Below are 20,828 nucleotides of genomic sequence, written 5' to 3'. Positions count from 1 at the left end.
TTTATTCGCTGCCTTACTGACTATTAAAAGCACAAACACTAAAAAATATTCCGAAATAGTTAACTTCGCCCCAATATTATTAAAAAAGAAAATTTCCCAAGCAAAAACTTACTGATTCCTTTCAGCCACCAGCAAAGTGATCCTCTCCTCTCAATGCTGCCACTGGATTGTGGGTTACTGAGCTCTTCCCTTGCAATATATATTGTGCTTCTAAGGTAAATTAGTGCAAGACAATCCCTTTGGAGATTTGCACTACAGTTAGTTGTCCTGAGTGACTCATAGCTGTTCTGATTAACAAATGATCTTACCTAATCAAATCAATCACACTACTTAACACCTTTCCAAGGTGAGTAACTGAACTGAACTTTTCAACCTTTCTACTTAGGTATACACTGCTCCTAGCTTATTTCTAGCTTCTGGCTACCTTTTTTTTTGAAAGATAATATGCAAGTCTGTTTCAAAAATGGCTGCTCTCAAAAAATGCTACTGAATTGCAATGCTACAACTTAAACTTCGAAAACTGTGATGTGAAAGTAAAATATGCAGTTGATAATGAATGTAGGTGTTACCCTTTATTACACATACTTTTTCAGTACATGTCAGAGGGTCCAAGGGGATCCTGACAGGAATAATTGTTTTGTTCCATGTATATGCACATATGCATCCCAGAAAGGATGCTCCATTAGTTCTGTATGGAATCATTTGTTAAACATTGTTTAAGAGCTACACCTGTGTCTTTAGGAGACGTGCTGCAAAAAAAACAAAACATTAATAGTTTGCTCACTTACTCCCCATGTAATGATGAAATGTATGAACCAGCTGTTATAAAGTTCAGCATTTTTATGGCTAGCTGTGGATGAAGATCAGATCTTATGCCACCTTTTTTTCAGAACTATGTCAGGATAAGTTAAATGAATTTACCTGTTCCATACCTGACTTAAAAAAGGTCAATCACAGCACTAAACTTTAGCACATCAAAATAAAACTCCAATCAAGAACAGTGACCAAAAGACAACATACCTAGGAGTAAGAATTTCTTTGTACTGAAGTTTTTCCACCTTAGAGGGTGCAACCAGTGACATGGGAATCACAATGTTGTCAATATCGTATGAGCTCTCACTTCTCAGTCTGCGCCGTGCAGTACTCTGCATAGAATAGCATCAAGTAAAATGGAAGATTTATTAGTTGCATAATATACATAGGTCACTTTTAGTTTAAATGCATTGAACTAGCAAGAACGTTTTTATTCCAATTCAAATTTCAGTAAAAATACAAAGTCAGAATTTACGGACCAGGTAATTTTACCATCCTAATCATCATTCTGACATGAAAATATGTGATTTACCTGTTGTGTTGTATAACACACCAAATTCTGACTGATGGGAAACATCAAACTCAGTTATTATACGAAATGCTATAAAGAATAGAGAAATAATTTTACCTGATCATTTCTTTTCCTTGAATCCTGCCATACCAATAAGATATGCTTCTCTTATCAGCAGGCAAACACAGAAAGCAAAGTTGCTTACCTGCAACAGGTTTTCTCTGTGTACAGCAGAACAAATAGCCACATAAGATGGTGTTGTGTTAGGTCATTGTTCTCCCAAAGTCCAGAAAGATTGACTTCACATTCTCTGCATGTGAATGCCTTCCTGCACTAGCATCCCCACACTACAGGCTCCTCAGTCTTTTTAAAGCTATACTTACCAATCCTCTTTATCCACCATTAAATTGATCTTCACTCAAAGAATTGAAGGGTTTAATGGCCCATGCTTCCGGTCCTCTTCTACTGCAAAGGGCGCGGGGCCTCTGGAAGGTGGGGCTGTGGAATTCAATCCCTGGACTGCTTGCGGTGACCTCTGGACTCCTCTCCCGGGGGATGCTGGGAGCAGTATGCAGATGAGTTTTTAAGTCCTCTTCTACTGGGGTCCCCTTATGAAGATTTCAGCACTTGCCAAACCAAAGCAGAGTTGCTTACTTGTAACAGGTGTTCTCCGAGAACAGCAGGATGTTAGTCCTCACAGAAGGGTGACATCATTAGATGGAGCCCGATACAGAAAACTTATGTCAAAGTTTCTAGAACTTTGACTAGGCACACTGAGCATGCCCACCATGCCCTATGCCACGCATCCTTGCAGGGTTCCTCTTCAGTCTTGTAACATAGAATTACGATAAAAATAAAAAACAGGAGAACACCAACTCCGTGGGGTGGTGGGCAAGTTTAGTGAGGACTAACATCCTGCTATACTTGAAGAACACCTGTTACAGGTAAGCAACTCTGCTTTCTCTGAGGACAAGCAGGATGGTGGTGCTCGCACATGGGTGAATCCCTAGCTACAGTCTGCTCCCCAACACAAGAAGGGTGCCAAAAGACACTTAACCAAGTGCCAATGGGCACACCACCACCGGTGCTGTTGGTAACAAAGGGGGGAGATAGCCTGAACCCAAACAATGGGCCCTAGGTTGGGAGAGTTGGGTTCTACACCTCAAACAGGTTCCGGAGGACAGCCTGGCTGAAGCTACTTTTGCGTCAGCTATCCCTATCCAGTCAGTAATGTGATACAAATGTGTGGCGAGAACTCCACGTCGCAGCCTTGCAAATCTCCTCTATGGGAACTGCTCACAAGTGGGCCAACACTGCCATGGCTCTGACAGAATGAGCCTTGACATGACCCCCAAGATGCAATCCCACCTGGGCGTAACAGAAGGAGATGCAATCTGCTAGCCAATTGGATAGCGCCCGTTTGGCAATAGCAATGCCCAACCTATTCTTATCAAAAGAAACAAAAAGTTGAGCGGACTGTCTATGGGCTTTAGTCTGCTCCAGATAAAAGGCAAGGCTTGCTTGCAGTCCAACTGTACAGTGCTTGTTCGCCTTGGTGCAAATAGGGCCTAGGAAAGAAAACAGGCAAGACAATTGACTGGTTAAAATGGAAATCCATCATTACCTTAGGATATGTACGCAAGACATATCACGATAAAACTTAGTATAAGATGGATAGGTTATGAAGGCCTGGAGCTTGCTGACCCTGAAGTGACTGCTACCAAAAATATGACCTTCCAGGTCAGTTATTTCAGGTCACAGGTGCACAGCAGCTCAAAAGGGGCTTTCATCAGCTGAGCTAGCACCACTTTGAGGTCCCAAGACACAGCGGGAGACTTAGGGGAGGCTTCAATTGAAGCAGGCCTTGCATAAAGCTTACAACTATAGGCTGTACAGAGATGAGCGTACCATCTACACCGTGGTGATATGCGACAACTGTACTAAGATGAACGCTAACGGAGTTGGTTTCTAAGCCAGTCTCTAATAAATGTAGAAAGTGATCAAGTAGTTTTTGTGGGGGGCAAGAGACCTAGGGCCTTCTGCCTACACCACATGGAAAACCTCCTCCATTTCAGTCCAGGACTTTCTAATGGAAGGCTTTCTAGAAGCCACCAGGACCTGAGACACACCCTCTGAAAAATCAAGCGGCAGCAGCATTAACCTCTCAACATCCAAGCTGTGAGCGACAGAGCCAGGAGGTTGGGATGCCGCAGCCTTCCCTGATCTTGCATGATGAGATCTGGGGAAGTCCCCGACTGATCGGTTTCCAGATGGACAACTTCCACAGTAGTGGAAAGCAGACCTGACTCAGCCAATGAAGGACTATTAAGATCATAGTCCTTCTGTCCTAGGAAAGCTTCAAGAGAGTCTTCGCCGCTATGGGAAATTGGAGAATATGTTTACCAAAGACCCTTGCCCCTTGACAGGCAAGTGGTCCGAGGCTGGTTTGCCGTCTGACCTGTACAGGCAGCAGAACCAAGGTACCTTCCTGATTCAGAGGGATGCGAACAGATCTATGTCCGAGTTCCCCCAAAGGCGGAATATCCAGGGACCACTCATGGGGTCTGAAGACTCAACTCACTTTGTCCGCTATCACATTCTCTGTCTTGGCCAGGTACATGGCCCTGAGCACCACCCTGTGTGACGGGGTCCACGACCAGATCTCGACCTCTTCCTGACCAGGAGGTACAAATTTGCCATTCATGTTTTGGACACCATTCTGAATGAGGAACGATTTTACATAAATAATGTTACCACTTCTTTTTAAGATATGTGTTTTTTCTATACATTATTTGATTTTTTAATGTTTCCCTGTTAGGATTGAGAGATTGAAAAGTACATCTTAAAAGTGACATTCTGTTGTTTTCAGGTAAAAAATCAATTATATGTGCCTTGGTTTGGTTCCATCTTCCCCTCCTCTTCCTTTTTTCAGAACATGTTTGTACCTTCCTGTACCTGAATTTTAATAGACATTCACTTTATGAATCATTTTATATGACTATAATTGTCTGTATGCTTAATTTTTGTATCTGTGTGTTTTTAATTTAATTTATATTTATTTTATTATAGCCCCTGAAGCAGCCCTCCGATGGGCGAAATTCAAGCCTAGAGTCGGGTACTCATTGATTTAATAAATACATTTTTCGAGGACTTTCGGCTATTCCTTGTTTTATCACATACCACATGGCTAATTGGTTCTTGGTGTGCATCAGGACAACTTTGTTGGATAGCCTATCTCTGAAAGCTCATAGCGCATGCCTGATCACCATGAGTTGATTTGACGAGAACATTCCCAAGTAGACCACAGACCCTGGGTGCCAAGGCCATCCACATGAGCTCCCCACCCCAAGGTAGATGCATCCGTTGTTAGCACAATTTAAGTAGGGACTCTAAGAAAGGAGATCTCCTGTTCCAGACTGGAAAGCACCTGCAATTGGGACAATGAGTCCTTGAGAGACGGGGTGACTCAGATGCCATCCTTGAGGTTCTGAGTGGCTTGGCATCACTGTGACCTCAGGGTCAATCGGGCTCTGCCCATGTGTAAGCATGCCAAGAGAGTGACATGGACGGTTGTGACCATGTGACCCAACAGCCTCAACACATGTCAGGCTAACATCTGCTGGCTCTGTTGAACCTCTGCCGCAATGGTCGCCAAGGCGATGGCCCTCTAGCAAGGGAGAAAGGCCTTGGCCTGAGCCATGTCTAGCAAGGCGCATATGAAGTTCAATTGAGGTGATAGGCTGAGATGGGATTTTGGGTACTTGAGAACAAATCCTAGTGACTCCAACACCCGAATAGTCAAGCACATGGACCTGACAGCCCCTGCCTGAGACATGCTTTAGACCAGCCAATCATCTAGATATGGGAAGACATGCACTCCCAGACTATGAAGTGCGCTGCCACCAATGCCAGGCATTCTGTGAAGACCCGTGGAGCGGGAGCGAGCTCGAATGGCAACACCAGGTACTGGAAGTGCTGTTTTACTACGGAAATCAGAGATATTTCCAGTGACCGGGGAAGATCTCTATCTCCTTTAGGTCAAGGGAGCATAGCTAGTCCCCTTTTTGAAAAAGGGGGTTTCAAGGTGCCCAGGGAAATCATCTTGAACTTTAATTTTTTTTAGAAACTTGTTCAAAGCCCTTAAATCTGGGATGGGACAGAGACCTCTTGCTCTCTTTCGACTCAAGTACCTGGAGTAGAATCCCCACCCTCTTTGCCCTGTGGTATAGGCTCAACCACTCTGGCCATTAAGAGGGAGGAGAGCTCTGTTAAAAGTAACTCCTGATGTACTAACGGCTCCCAATATGAGCACAGAGAGCAATTTGGCGGGACACTCAATAGATTCAATTGGTACTCCTGACGGACAATGGACAGAACCCACTGGTCGAGGTTATACTGGGCCACTGGTTCACAAAGAACCACAGCCTGCCCCCGAGAAGATCATCCATCGCTCCAGGTACAGGTGACTGGTTTATGGTCCCTGCAGCAGAGTCAAAACCCCGTCCCTGGATTTGACTGAGGAGCCAGTTGGGGTTGGGAGTTCTCTGCTGCCTGGGACGGCACGGGAGCTCTGATGGTGTTGATGGGAGTGAGGTACTTCCTTTGGTGAAAGAAAATCTTCCTTGGCCCTGGTATCAATGGCCTCCTGGAGGAGGAAGACGGGTCTGGAGTTCTGGCAGAGAGTTCTTGGAGGGTTTTATGATGGTCCCAGAGTTGAGTCACAGCATCCCTCGTCCTATCTCCGAAGAGATTCTCTCCCATATATGGCACGTCAATGAGTCATTCCTGTACCTCTGGTCAGAGATCTAAGGCCTCCAGCCAAGCCAGGCGCAGATTCCCACTGTAGAAACTGTCGATGCCATCTCAAAAACATCGTAGATCACATGGACCTCATGTTTCCTGCACTCCAGATCCTTGTACACAAGTGACATAGGGGTGTCTTGCTGCTGTTGAGGCAGCTGCTCAGTCACCTCCTGCACCTGCTTCCAGATATCCTGTGAGTACTGGCTCATGTAGAGCTGGTAGGCAGCGGAACACCTGGAAGCAATAAGCAGGCAAGATCATCCATCACTTTGTGTTCCTTTCCCAGGGGCACCGAGGAATGGGTCAGAGCGCTTGGCCTTCTTGAGGGCAGATTCAACCACCAACAACTGATGAGGCAGCTGATGTTTATCGAATCCGGCAGCCTTCTGGACAAGGTAAACCCCGTCTGCCTTCTTATTAAAGGGAGGCACTGTGAGGGGGTATTCTCAAATCCTCAGCAGCAACTCCTTAAGAATCTCGAGTACCAGGACAGCTACAATCTCCTTAGAAGGCTACACAAACTGAAGGATCTCAAGTATTTTGTGCTTAGCATCTTCCTCTGTCAAAAGCTGGAATGGATTGGTCTCCGCCATCTCCCTCACAAAGTCTGCGAAACCTAAGACCTCAGGCAGAAACATCCTTTGCTCATCTGGAGAAGGGTCTGATAGGAGACCATACGAATCCTCAGAAGAGTACTCACACTGATCATTCCCCCCAAGGGGCTAGGGACCCTCATCCTCACTGTACACCATAGGGAATGAAGCCCTAGGTGCTCAGCCTATGTCCAAAGTTGCAGAGACTGGCAGAACTGGACGGGGGGACTATAGACCTTGGCGCCTCCGCAGGCTCCAGAGAAGCTTCCTTGTCAGAGGAAGCGGGGACGACCAGCATATTGGTAGGGAGAGGCCTCAGTGCCCCACTGGGCACCTGTGCCATCCCAGGAACCGACACCAGCTGGGTCGGTGATGCACTGATGAACACACTGAGCTTCACCAGAAGCAGTACAAGGACAGGCAGCACTGGCTCCGGTGCCATCGGACTGAAGCCCTGCTGTGCCCACTCCACAGCCAGCTAGACTTGGCACTCCAGCTCCTCCTCGAATGTTGCCAATATCAACACCAATTGGGAGGAAGGAGGGTTGGTCAGATCTTCTTTGGACCCACAAGAGGAATTGGCGACAGGCACCAGGACCAATGGAGACTATTGCAGATCCCGGGCATCAGAGAATGAGTGCTACTCGCTACTTTGGGGGCGTCACAGGAAAAGCTGGTGCATCCCTGTGCCCGGCACCGTGCATCGACAGGGTCCGAGGGCAATGGTTCTTAGGCTTCCCTTGATGCTCAGCCCGGCCCTTCCCCAGTGCCGAGGTCGAAGATGACAAACCTGGCATCCTCGGCCCGGAGGAGATCGACAATAATCAGTCTCTGGCACCCCTATCCATTGGTGACCTTGATGGAACTAATGGTCCGACCGGTGTCGATGCCGTGGTGTCCATCAGTGTGGCTCTTGAGGTCCGATGGCACAACTTCCTTGACCTGAAGAGATGAATCATCTTTTTGAGTCGAAGCAGATATCCCCTTCAGGGTCATCTGGATGCACAAGTGGCAAACCCAGATGTCATGCACAGAATGCATACCTCATGAGGATCAGCGATAGACATGGTCCTCTGGCATTGGAGACATCATCAAAAACCGGCCATAGCCATGATTTATTTTATTTATTTATTTAAATTATTTTACTATACCGATACTCAAGACGCGGTCTTATCGTACCGGTTTACAATAGAACAGGGGAAACCAATTAACAACTATGTAGAAGGTAAAAGTTACATCAAACAGGGAGCGAAAAACTTGGGAGCTGGAGGACAGGAAAGATATTTTAAAACTATGGAGAGATATTTTAAAACGATATCAACTGAAGCGTGCTAAAATAGTCACTGAAAAACCAAGAAAACCAAAGACAGCAATACAAAATCAGCTAGATTAAACTCGGCTGTGGGTTAATCTTGGGTAATTATTCACAATTATTCATAAATCTTGTGGACGGGGGAAGCATGAGGGTAAGCAAGGGGGGGTAGGAGGGCTGGGATGGGGGTAGGGGGAGAAGGGAGGCAGTCAAGGGTGAGAGACAATGATGGGGCGAAAAAGGGTCGAAAGTCGAAACGATGTTGGCGGGTGTCGAAGGCCGGTGAGCACAGAGGCACCACCACCGCGAAGGGAATCAACCGTGAAACTAAACTTTCCCGAAACCCTGAAAACCATGATTGGGACACTACGGGAAGGCACCGAGAGGGATCTAGCTACAGATCAAAGAGAAAAAAATTGCGAAAACCAAAAGTTTTCCACAAAGCAAAAAGCCAAATTTTGAATTCAATTAAACCGCAAGGCTCACAGCTCTGTGGAAAAAAAGACTTAAGAGGGACCCTGCGTGGACATGTGGTACAGGGCATGCTCAGTTTGCTTAGTCAAAGTTCTAAAAACTCTGAAATAAGTTTTCCGTATCCAGCTCCATCTGATGATTTCACCCATGTCTGAGGACTATCATCCTGCCTGTCCTCAGAGAAAAAGGTCTAACTCCTCCCCTTTTAAATAGCTATAGGACAGAGGACTCCTCATTATCTGCTGAGAGAATTTCCTCTTCCTCCTCTTCCAAGATCCCTGACTGTTGTTCTTTCTGTCCTGAGATGGACTGGCTGGAGGTTAAGGATCTTCTGGAGATCCTAAGAGAAAGTCCCTCTTTTGAGGAGTGACATCGTCTCTGGAGATCTCTGACTCCCCAAAGAACACAAAGTTTGGGAGGTCTCTTGAGCATCAGCCATCTTATCTCTCCCAGGCCTGCCCTGCAAGAGAAATGCCTTGTGCAAAAGTAGCACAAACAGACATCCAAGACTGAACTCTCCACAGGAAGAGCCCTCAAGCCTTCAGGAGACAACTCCAGACAGCCTACTAAGGAAGCAAAGGTTGAAGGAGTCAATGCCAGGCTCTCTCCCTCTTGTGTTTACTATGCAATTAAAATAGCATCTCCTGCTAAAAAATTACCCTGGTTCTCCCCTCTGAACACTCACATTGCTGTGCTTTGGGACCTTGTCAAATAGGCTGTCCCCATGCTTTCCCCCCCTCCCACTGTGTACTCATACTCTGGACCTGCAGAGGAATTCAAGATAGCAGGCTCCACACATGCTGCACTCAGAACATAAAAATTGCAATACTGGATCATAACAAAAGGTCGATCAAGCCCAGTATCCCTGTTTCCAACAGTGACCAATCCAGGTCACAAGTACTTGGCAAGATCCCACACAGTAAATATATTCCATGCTGTTATTGTGCAGTGATAAACAGTGGCCATTCCCTGCGTGATTAATAATAGTTTATGAACTTCTCCAGGAAACTGGACAAACTGGTTTTAAACCCAACTATAAAAACTGCCTTAACAGCATCCTCTTGCAATGAATTCCAGAGCTTAATTGTATATCGAGTGATAATTTTCTGATTTGTTTTGAATGTGCTACAATTATTTATTTAGAGGTTTTAATTACCTTCGTTCCAAGAAAGACTCACTAGATCACAACGATTTACAGCATAAACATTCACAATTATAAGTGATCAGACAAAGGGAAAAAACACATCTTGAATGCTAATTGAGGCATGGTTCACAGGAAATGAGTGTAGGAGATGGTAAAGTCTATTCATACAATCGGTTTCATAACTATAGGTTTTGTGGGAATCATTCTATTAGTTTGTTATTTAGATATTATGGATTTGAGAAATCAGTTAATTTTATTGTGAGACTATGTAATCAGACAGTTTATGTTATGTGATACGCGTTTTAGAACAACCATATTTTCAGGTCCTGTTTGAATTTTTTTGTCTGTTGTAGTTAAGTCTTCAGTCATAGAATTCCATAGTTCAGGACCCGCTATAGACAGCACCCTCTCAGTTGTTTCCAACAAGTGAGAGGTTTGTAATGTTGGGATTGAGAGGAGAACTTTATTTTGTAATCTCAGAGTTCGATGAGGTTTGTGGGGTTTAAGTGACACCCCAAGCAGATCATTGTTATTAGGTTAATGTTACTGAATATGATCTTTAATGCTTTATATTGGATTCTTGATTGTATTGGTGGCCAGTGTAGTGCTTTCAATGTAGGAGTGATGTGTTCATATTTTCTGGTGCCAGATAATAGTCTAGCTGCTGCATTTTGGAGAAGTTGAAGAGGTTTTGTGTGACATGCAGAAAACCTAGGAACAAGGAATTGCAATAGTCAAGGTTCGAGAATATTAGTGTTTGTAAAACAGTTCTGAAGTCTGTAGCAGTTAGTAATGGTTTCAAGCGGCTTAGTAGTCACAACTTGTTATAACCAGTTTTAATCAATTTACTGATATGTCCTTTAATTGATAAGTTTTCATCAAGTTGAATCCCAAGGCCTGGATTTATCAAAATGCGGTAAGTACCGCATGCGATAGCAAAAGGGGCGTGTTTTATGCTAATATAGTATTTATCGCAATTTGCACTAATTACCTGTGCGAAGAGCTAAGGTAGTGCAAATTGTGATACCATTTCAGATTCTGCGACAAGTGCCAGACCTGTTGTATTTCCTGCATTCAACCACTGGGGGACCATGTTTAAGGATCGAGAGAGAGAGAGACTGGCCATAATATCATGGCCCATAGGCAGGTATTTGTATCCCTAGGGTAGGCCCACCTAGTAACTCGAGGTGGGGATTAGGTAAGTGTGTAGGGGGTTAGGGGCCACTTTGACATGCTACGTGACACCTACGAACAGAACAGTGGTCTCTTGTGAAGATTTGCTGGCCTGAAGGCCCACCTCGAGTTACTAGGTGGGCCTACCCTAGGGATACAAATACCTGCCTATGGGCCATGATATTATGGCCGGCCTCTCTCTCTCTCTCTCTCTCCCCCCCCCCCCCCCCCAGGGCTCTGGAGCCTTCAAATCATCTGAAATAAGCCTTACGGGACACATCGCAAATGGCGATGAAACCTCACCGCATGGTCACGGCTGCTATCGCACAGCCTAACGCATTTGAAAGAGGTGTAGTTAAAATCTGCGTTATGGCTGTGCGATAGCTCTTCGCAGACAGGGTAGCCCAGCCCACTCTCCGCCCCTAACTCCTCCTATTTTTAGAATTTGCATCGCACCATACGATATGGTGCGATCGCATGCGGTAAACACGTTTTCGCATGCGTTAAGGGCTTATCACATGCGTTAAAGGCCTATCGCATGCGAAAACAAGGCTTTTCGCATGCGATAAGCCCTTAACGCATGCGAAAACACCTTACCGCATTTTGAAAAATGACCCCCTAAGTCTCTTGTGTCAATGGATTAATTTGGCAATTTCCCAAATCTACAACAATTTGAATTGATTTTGGGGGGTTTCAGCTCTGCCAAATGATTTGTTTTTTTGGTATTTAGTGTAAGTTGTGATAGCTTTTCATTTATCGTTGTCATATTTTGCGACTATAGATGCAGTGTTTTCTATAGATTTTGTTAGTGGTATACAGAATAAATCCACATAAAGGAAGACATTTATTCCAAGGTCTAAGAGTAGTTTGCATAATGGTAGCATGTAGATGTTGAATAGTGTGACCGATAGAGCTGATCCTTGAAGAACACCATTGTTACATTGAAAAGTGTCAGATATTTGTTCATCGAATTTTACTTGGTATGTTCTCTCATTTAGTAAGGATGTGAAACATTTTAATACCATTTCATCTATCCCAGTGTTTTTCATCTATCAGCATAGCAGTTTATGGTCCACTGTGTTGAATATTGTTGTAAGATCAATGAGTACTAGGCAGTATAATTTGCCAGTTGAATCCTCGTAGTATCAGGTCAGTTAACGATAGTAGTAGGGACTGTGTTGAATGATTTTTCCTGAATCCAAATTGATTTGGATATAGATTCTTATGATCATCTAAATGCTCCTCTAGTTGGGCGAGTATTGTTTTTTCAAGTATTTTTGTTAGGAATGGTAGGTTTGATATCAGTCAATAGTTATCCCAGTTATCAACTCTCACGTCTTTATTTTTTAAGATTGGTTTTATGACTGCTTGCTTTAATACTTTAGGGATCAGGCCTTCTGTTAGTGAGAGATTGACTAGGTTTGTGATTGTTGGTGTAATTACTTGGTTTACTTGTTTCAGGGAGTTGCCTGGAATCGGGTCCTTTGGATGCATGGAAGGTTTTAATTTGTTGATGATTTTACTTATCTCTAATTCTGAAACTATGTCAAAAGATGTCCAAGTATTTTTGCTGTGTGTTTCTTCTGGCAAACTTGCCAGGTTCTTGTGGCCTGGATTGGCCACTGTTGGAAGCAGGATGCTGGGCTTGATGGACCCTTGGTCTGACCCAGTATGGCATTTTCTTATGTTCTTATGTTTGGAAATTAAAACTTTACAGCCCAAATATACCATAGTAAATGAGGTAAGATATTTAGGAGTAATTCTAGATAGTGAAGTAAACTGGAAGAAATATATCAATACTTTATAATAAAAGATGGATTTTTTAAGCTTTACATATTAAAGAAATTGAAACCCCTTCTACACGCTAATGGTTTTAGAATTGTTTTACAAGCACTCATTTTCTCAAAAACGACTACTGCAATGCTTTGCTACTGGGCCTTCCAGCATCTGCCACTCGCCCACTTCAACTACTTCAGAATGCTGCTGCCCGGTTATTAACTAATACCAGAAAATATGAGCATATAACTCTGATTTTGAAAGACCTACACTGGCTGCCAATTACTTTTAGAACTCAGTTTAAAACCTTAGTTTTAATCCACAAGACAATATTCAATGAAAAAAATCGAATGGTTCAATGCAGCATCACACTTTCATGCTCCACAAAGAAATCTGCGTTCTGCAGGCAAGGGATTATTAATAATACTGTCTCCTAAATTGGTCCATTTAAACCCAGTAAGAGGGAGAGAGCACTATCTCTAGCAGGACCAGGGTTACGGAATACACTACCACCCAACTTGAGGCTAGAAGCAAACTTGCAGACATTTAAAAAGAAAGTGAAAACATGGCTATTCCAGCAAGCATTTACGTGATGATAATATATATTTTGTTCTTATGATGAAAGTATTTTAGTTTTAAAAATGTTTTTTTATTATGATCTTATGATTTTTTTGTTTTCTTTTAGAATAGATTACATATTTTATTTACAATGCTTGTTTATTTAATTTTATCACCTTCATTTTATGTATATTTAATCTGTTATTATTTGTATATATGATGTAAACCAGTATGAAGCCACCACAAATATCGGCACATATAAATAAATAAATAAATATCATCAGATGTCTTATGTGGGTAGGTAATGTTCAGTTGTTTTTTCAGTTTACTGGTTTTCTCCTTTAACGTGGCTGCATATTCGTTACATGATGTTTAAGAAAGGTTATTGTTCTTTGACTTATTTGATGATGGATCTTTTATTAGATTTTTGACAATTTCGAATAGTAGCTTTGTCTTGAATATAATCCCATGGATTTGTTTTGCATAGTATTCTTTTTTTGATTTGTTGGTTAGGGTGCAATTTATAATTTTTGGAGATTCATCTGTTGGGTGCTTTCTCCATTGTTTTTCCTGCATTCTTAGAGTTTGTTTTGCTTTTCTTAGATCTTCATTTTACCAGGGATTATTCTTATTAGTGTTATCTTGTTCCTTGTTAGTTGTTTTTTTTCTGTATTGGGCTGTTTTCTTCTGCAATTTCATTGATTATTCTTTCTCTTGAGTCAAAGGCTTTATTGCAGTTGTTTAGATCAAGGTCTTGAATCTTGTTCTCTAGTGCACTTGATAATATTTTATTTTTTTATTTTCTTTCTGAATGAAAAAGAGATATCAGTTTTATTTTAACTTGATTATTGAAGGTTAGATGTACTTGAATTAATTGGTGATCTAACCATGGTATTATCTTATGTTCAGTTTTAATTTGGCAGATATTTACATTTGCAAATATTAGATCAAGTGTATGGCCTGCTTTATGAGTTGATTTCGTTATGTGTTATGTCCATCCTAGGCCTCCATTGCTCAAGGAACATTATCACAAGCAGGTGACCTTGGTATTTTTGTCCACTTGTAGATTAAAATCACCTAAGATTGTTGACTCAGATGTAGGAAATATTTTGGCGAAAAGTTTGATAATTGGTGAGCAATCTTTGTGAAGCAGGCCAGGTGGGCAATATACTATCCCTATGTTGATTTGTTTCGATTTTAGGATGGCTACTTCGTAGGGTGAATGAATTTTGATTTTGTTTAATAAAATTTAATTCTTTCTTACAAATTATTAAAAAGCCTAACGTACTAACTTCATGGTGGTGTGGGTAATAGGGAGATTATTTCTTTGATTTTTAATATCGTATCTGATAGTAGTGAAACAGGCTGAATAATTGAAGTCTCTGTATTTGCTCAGAGATAATGGACATTGGAGGTACTATACTGGACATTGGAATGTTGAAAGACTGACAATGACTTTTGGAGTAAGCTAAAATAGCTTACATTTGGAGACTATCAGTCATTGATGCAGTCACTGATTGGCTGGTCGGAAATAATACAGAAAAACATGCGTTGCTATATGGTACAGAATAGTTATGCTGATAATTGCTAATGGTATCAATAATTATGAGCATATACAGTCAGCATTCTTATTTAGCTGGGGATATTCTGGTAGAAAACCATATATGACAAAACAACTTCAAATCAGAAAGAGACAATTTTTCTTGATTGCATTTGGAAAACTGTATAAAACAGGATGCAAAAATACCATTGGATATGGAGACAGAGAGATGCACCTAGAAGATATCATCCTGTAACAGTGTGTGTATCAATAGCCTGGCCAGCTAAAACTTACATCATAAGTATTTGATACAATATTAATTAAATATGGAGATCTAAGAAAAATATTCTGCATTTATTCTTTATTTCTAAAGGATCCCGAGATAATAGGAAAAGGAATTATACAATATTATTTTTATATTGTATTCTGAAGTATATTCTAAGTTTATTCTTAAAAAAACATGAATTAAATATGGTAGAGGAACTTGATTATAATGTTTCAATGTGATATAAACATTTGACTAGTATAATCTATATGAGATGACTGTCATCTAGTGTCCAAAGACAATATAGCAAGTCATTTTTACCAATTTGCCTATTAAACATTGTTGTCAATTTGTGTCTTTGAATTATTCCTTATCAAATTCCCTACACTAATTGGTGGAGAATGCCATCTTAAGGGAGATATGAATAAAAGCAGAGTATTAAACAATTTTCTCTGATAGGTTGTATATTTGTATGTTTGTGTTGTATGGTTCACCATTAATTTTTTAGAAAAATATTTAGACAAAGAATGTAATAAATTATATTAGTAGCACCTTGAAATGGTTAGAACATTTTTGTTCTTTAATTATTCTTCTGTAAGGTAAGTTCTGTAAAATTTATAATAGGAAGAGTGGGTCTGTAGGAAAGGAAGAAATAATAAATAAGACCCCCCACTTTTGTTCTAAAATATAGGGAGCTCCCTGAAGGATATAGGGGGACTTGTGTTTGTCTGGTATTCTGTTTGAGTTAATATGTTAACTGACCAAGGTTAAGCATAAGAATAGCAAGAAACAAGAACAAAAAGGTAAAGAATAACTATCCAGGAGTGGATAGCCCCTCTCTCCTGAGGCAGTTAATACAGAATTCAGGTCCTTGTCCTTGGAATGAGTCTTGCACAGAAGTAATCAATTCTGTATTTGATCTGGAATCACAGCTTGAAGCATATTGCAATCTCTATTCAGTTACTAATAGCCAGAAATAGAATTCTAGCTGTCTGTGGTTATTACGGAACACTGCTAGTAAATTAAAGAAAATGCAACATTAAAGCAGCAGGTGACATCTTTAGCCCAGGAGACAAAAGATTTAAAAGATAAGCAGGAAAATTGGAAATTACTTGCACATTCCTCACAAGCACAAGTAGAGCATTTAAAAATAGCATATAGATGTTAGCATTTTGAGGAGTTGAAGTGGATTTTTGGGTACTGCGGAGATGGCCACTCCCATGGGGAAGAGCTCCGTGAGGAACCGTAGTACTAGACTAGACTCTATACACGCAGACACAGAGAATTTGTATTTATTATACAGCTTGATGGTACTGCCCAGGGTGGACAGTAGTAAGGCAACCCAGTAGAAGCAGTCCAGAGTTCCTCGGCAGAGGAGACCAGTCCCACTCTAAGTAGATGAAAGGCAGTGCAGGGTAGTAGAGGCAGGACCTGGATGTAGACTCCAAGCGCTGATGCTGAAGGTGGAACAGACTGAGAGAATTAGTACTCACTGAGTAGTTAGCTGTATTGATGGAGATCCTGGCAGGCAGAAGCGAAGCAGTTGCAGGCACCAGTGTAAGGAGCGGAGGCCCTCGAGGAGCGAGTACCTGGTTTCCCAGATAGGTACCTGAAAGAGAGAAGATGGGTCCCCGAGGAGCGGGACTCAGGTTAGCGATGAATTACCCAGAAGGGCAGAGAGAGAGCTTCCAGCGGCTGCTGGGAAGCGGCAGAGCAGCTTAGACTGGAGCGAATCCAATCCTTGCTAACTCAGATTGTTGGCAAACGAAGGGCAGGCTTAATACCAGGATGTGCTGATGTCACTCGGAGAGGACGCCCCCGAGGTTCCCACCATGACGTGAATAAAGACGTGGGTGGCCCTTAGGAGAAACATGGCAAACGCCATCGCCGATCCGAGGACGCCGGGGAGAGCAGCATGAAGACGCGGTGGCAGCCAACCTCCCAAGGCTTGAGGAGAGAGAAGGAAGAAAGGTGAGGCACAAAGGACGAAGCCGTCTGAGACTGACGGACTCAACAATAGAGATGCACAAGCTCAGACATTACATTTAGAACAGAAGGCAGGAGATCAGAAAAAACTCCAGAATGAAAATTCTGTTTTGAAGCTTATGTTAAAAATGTAGGAGATTTTATTCCACCACAAAAACAATGGGCCAGATATTCGTACCTATGCCCGATTTATGTTATTAAATCCGGGGTCGGTGCACGCAAGGAGGTGCACACTTGTGTACCTTGCACGCGCCGAGCCCTAGGGGAGCCCCGATGGCTTTCCCCATTCCCTCCGAGGCAGCTCCGAAATTGGAGCGGCCTCTGAGGGAACGTTCCTTCCGCCCCCCACCTTCCCCTCCCTTCCCCTATCTAATCCACCCCCCAGCCCTACCTAAATTTTTACAAGGAACTAAAGTTCCTTGTAAAAATGTGAACACACACATACTATTCAATACACGAATAAGGTTATTTTGTTATTTGTTTATATTTGTTAAATATTATTGTTACTTTCAATGTTCCTTGTAATAATATTCAATGGTTGATTAGTTATTGTTCAATGTTCTATGTAAAATTACCCCGGTCTAACCTCCCAGACCAGGGCAACCTTTTCGTTACTTGTAAACCGGATTGATTTGTATTGCATACAGGAATTCCGGTATATAAAAATTAAAAATAAATAAATAAATAAATAAATAAATAAATCCCCCCCACCTTTATTTTATTTATTTTTTTTTTTTATGCCTGCCTCCGGGCAGGCGTAGGTTGAGTGTGCTGGCACATGGTCCCCGGGCCCAGCGACAGTGGAGAGGCCTCTGGCCACGCCCACACACCCCGCCCAATTCGTCAAGCCCCGGGACTTACACAAGTCCCGGGGCTTGCACGCATCGCCGGGCCTATGCAAAATAAACTCGGTGCGCGCAGGAGCGGGTTTTCGGGGTTACACGCGTAACCCTTTTAAAATCCGCCCCAATATAGTTATCCCTCTGAAGCTCATAAAAGTCTAAAAGAAATTATTGATGACTTATGACAAGGGGTAATTAGGAGAACAAATTCATCATTTAATTCACCTATTTGGCCTTTAGAAAAGCTGATAGAATTAATTGGAGAATAATAGTTGATCACAGGAGAGTAAATAAAGGTACTCCTCAAATGGCTATTATTACAGAATGGGTACAAAAGATTCAAGATCAATGTAAATGGTTTACAGAAATAGATTTGGCAAATTGTTTTTTAATATCCCCCTCCAATATGAGAGTCAGGAGCACTTTGCATTCCAATTCGAAGATAAAAAATATACTTTTTGTAGAGTTCCTCAGGGATTTCACAATACATCTGCAATAGCTCATGCACATGTAACCCAAATGCCAGTACTTGGGTACTCTTATAGGTAAAGAAGGAAGAAAAGCTGATCAGAGAAAGGTCACAGCATTAGTAGAAGCTCCGGCCCTAACTGATACTCATTCTCTTAGAGTCCTATTAGGAGTATTTAATTTTTTGAGATCGTACATTTTTTTTTTTAAATATGCACAAATAGTGGCCCCATTGTACAAACTGTTAAAGAAAAAATCTCAGGGGAATGGGGTCCAGAACATGATCAAACTTTATCTGAATTAAAACAAGCTGCGCTAAGAGCTCCAGCACTTAAATTTCCAGATAGTTCTAAGCCATTTGTTACCAGACTTAGAACATCTGATGTAGCTCTTGCCGCTGTACCTTTACAGAGAAATAATGCTAAATTGGTGCCAGTTGCTTATGATTCACGGAAATTGCAGGGCGCAAAATTAAATTTTGATCCTTGTAAAAGGGAATGTTTGGCTGCAGTGTTGGCAGTTCAAACTTTTGAACCACTGACAGCTACAGGTCCTATAACAATTCAGTGTCTGCATCCTCCTTTGAAGTATATTTTATCAGATCAGTGGTAGGAGGTAGAGTTTCAGGAACTAGATTAGCACAATAGACTATTTTGCTTAACAGAGGAGTTACTAGTGAAACAATAAATAAACCCGATTTGATGGCACATGCACTTATTGAAAAAAGGGAATGATCATACTTGTGAATAATTAGAAGATACAGGGACGACGCAGATTTTTTCAAATGTTTTCTTGAAAGGGATGTAGAATTGAATGTCATCTGCATATAGGAAGAAGTTGATTCCTAGATTTGCCAGTAGTGTGCATATAGTCAGCAAATAAATGTTGAACAGAGTGGCAGAGAGAGCTGATCCTTGGGGGACAACTTTATCAATTAGGAAGGTGTCCAACATTTGTTTGTCAAGTTTGACTTGAAACGTCCTATCATTTAGGAAGGGGAAGAACCATTTGTTGACATTTCCATCTATTCCAACTTCTCTCAGTTGGTGGTATGGCAGGGCGTGGTCAACTGTGTGAAATGCTGCTGCAAGATCAATTAGAACCAGGATATACGAATCACTGTTGTCAAACCCCTGGAGTACAGGGTCAGCTACGGAAATAAGCAGAGTTTCTGTTGAGCAGTTTTTCCAGAAGCCAAATTGGTTTGGGTACAGTATATTATTGTCTTCTAGGTGATTCTCTAATTGTGTTAACAATGCTTTTCCCAGAACTTTAGCGATGAAAAGTAGGTTGGATATTGGATGGTAATTGTCCCAATCATCTATTCTGCCAGTTTTATTTTTCAGTATTGGTTTGATTATAGCTTGTTTTGCCTTATTGGGGACCAATCCTTCAGTTAACGAGTGGTTTATTGTGGCTGTGAATATCGGAATTATTACGCTGTTACTGTTGTCAGGGTATTTGCAGGGGAAGGCTTCATTTTAGTTATGATTTGGTTTATTTCAAATTTCGATACTGAGTCAAATGAATTCCATTTCACTTGCCCGGATTTTTCTTCAGGCTCTATTGTTGATGAACTGGTGGGAGAATTAGTTTACATAAGAAACATAAGAAATTTCCATAATGGGTCAGACCAAAAGGTCCATCAAGCCCAGCATCCTGTTTCCAACAGTGGCCAAACCAGGCTACAAGTCCTGGTAAGTACCCAAAAACTAAGTATATCCCATGCTACTCATGCTAGTAATAGCAGTGGCTATTTTCTAAGTCAACTTGATTAACAGCAGGTAATAGACTTTTCCTCCAAGAACTTATCCAAACCTTTTTAAAATCCAGCTACACTAACTGCACTAACCTCATCCCCTGGCAACAAATTCCAGAGTTTAATTGTGCGCTGAGTGAAATAGAATTTTCTCAGATTAGCTTTAAATGTGCTACTTGCTAACTTCATGGAGTGCCCCCTAGTCCTTCTATAATCCGAAGAGTAAATAACCAATTCACATTTACCTGTTCTAGACCTCTCATGATTTTAAACACCTCTATCATATCCCCCCCTCAGGTGTCTCTTCTCCAAGCTGAACAGCCCTAACCTCGTTAGTCTTTCCTCATAGGGAAGTGTTCCTCCCCTTTATCATTTTGGTCACCCTTCTCTGTACTTTCTCCATTGCAACTATATCTTTCTTGAGATGCGGCGACCAGAATTGTAACACAGTATTCAAGGTGCGGTCTCACCATGGAACGATACAGAGGCATTATGACATCCTTCATTTTATTCACTATTCCCTACCTAATAGTTCCTCATATTCTTTTCACTTTTTTGACTGCTGCAGCACACTGAGCAGACGATTTCAATGTATTATCCACCATGACGCCTAGATCTCTTTCCTGGGTGGTAGCTCCTAATATGGAATGGGTTATTTTTCCTTATAAGCATCACTTTGCACTTATTCACATTAAATTTCATCTGCTATTTGGATGCCCAATTTTCCAGTCTTGCAAGGTCCTCCTACAATTTATCTCAATCTGCTTGTGATTTAACTACTCTGAATAATTTTGTATCATCCGCAAATCAG

General features: G+C 41.8%; 1 protein-coding gene across 4 annotated transcripts in view; it reads right to left on the bottom strand.

The window, feature by feature from the left end:
• KANSL1L (KAT8 regulatory NSL complex subunit 1 like) overlaps positions 1-20,828 on the bottom strand; it is a 268,720-nt gene that overhangs the window by 88,661 nt on the left and 159,231 nt on the right. For all 4 annotated transcript variants that reach the window (XM_029606147.1, XM_029606146.1, XM_029606144.1 and 1 more), the window contains one exon: positions 1,021-1,145. In XM_029606147.1, the coding sequence (XP_029462007.1) occupies positions 1,021-1,145 (125 nt within the window). The remainder of the gene's footprint in view (positions 1-1,020; positions 1,146-20,828) is intronic.

This window comes from Rhinatrema bivittatum, chromosome 6, assembly GCF_901001135.1.
Source record: "Rhinatrema bivittatum chromosome 6, aRhiBiv1.1, whole genome shotgun sequence".
Lineage (NCBI taxonomy): Eukaryota > Metazoa > Chordata > Amphibia > Gymnophiona > Rhinatrematidae > Rhinatrema > Rhinatrema bivittatum.
This window is presented reverse-complemented; position numbering and strand designations above follow the sequence as displayed.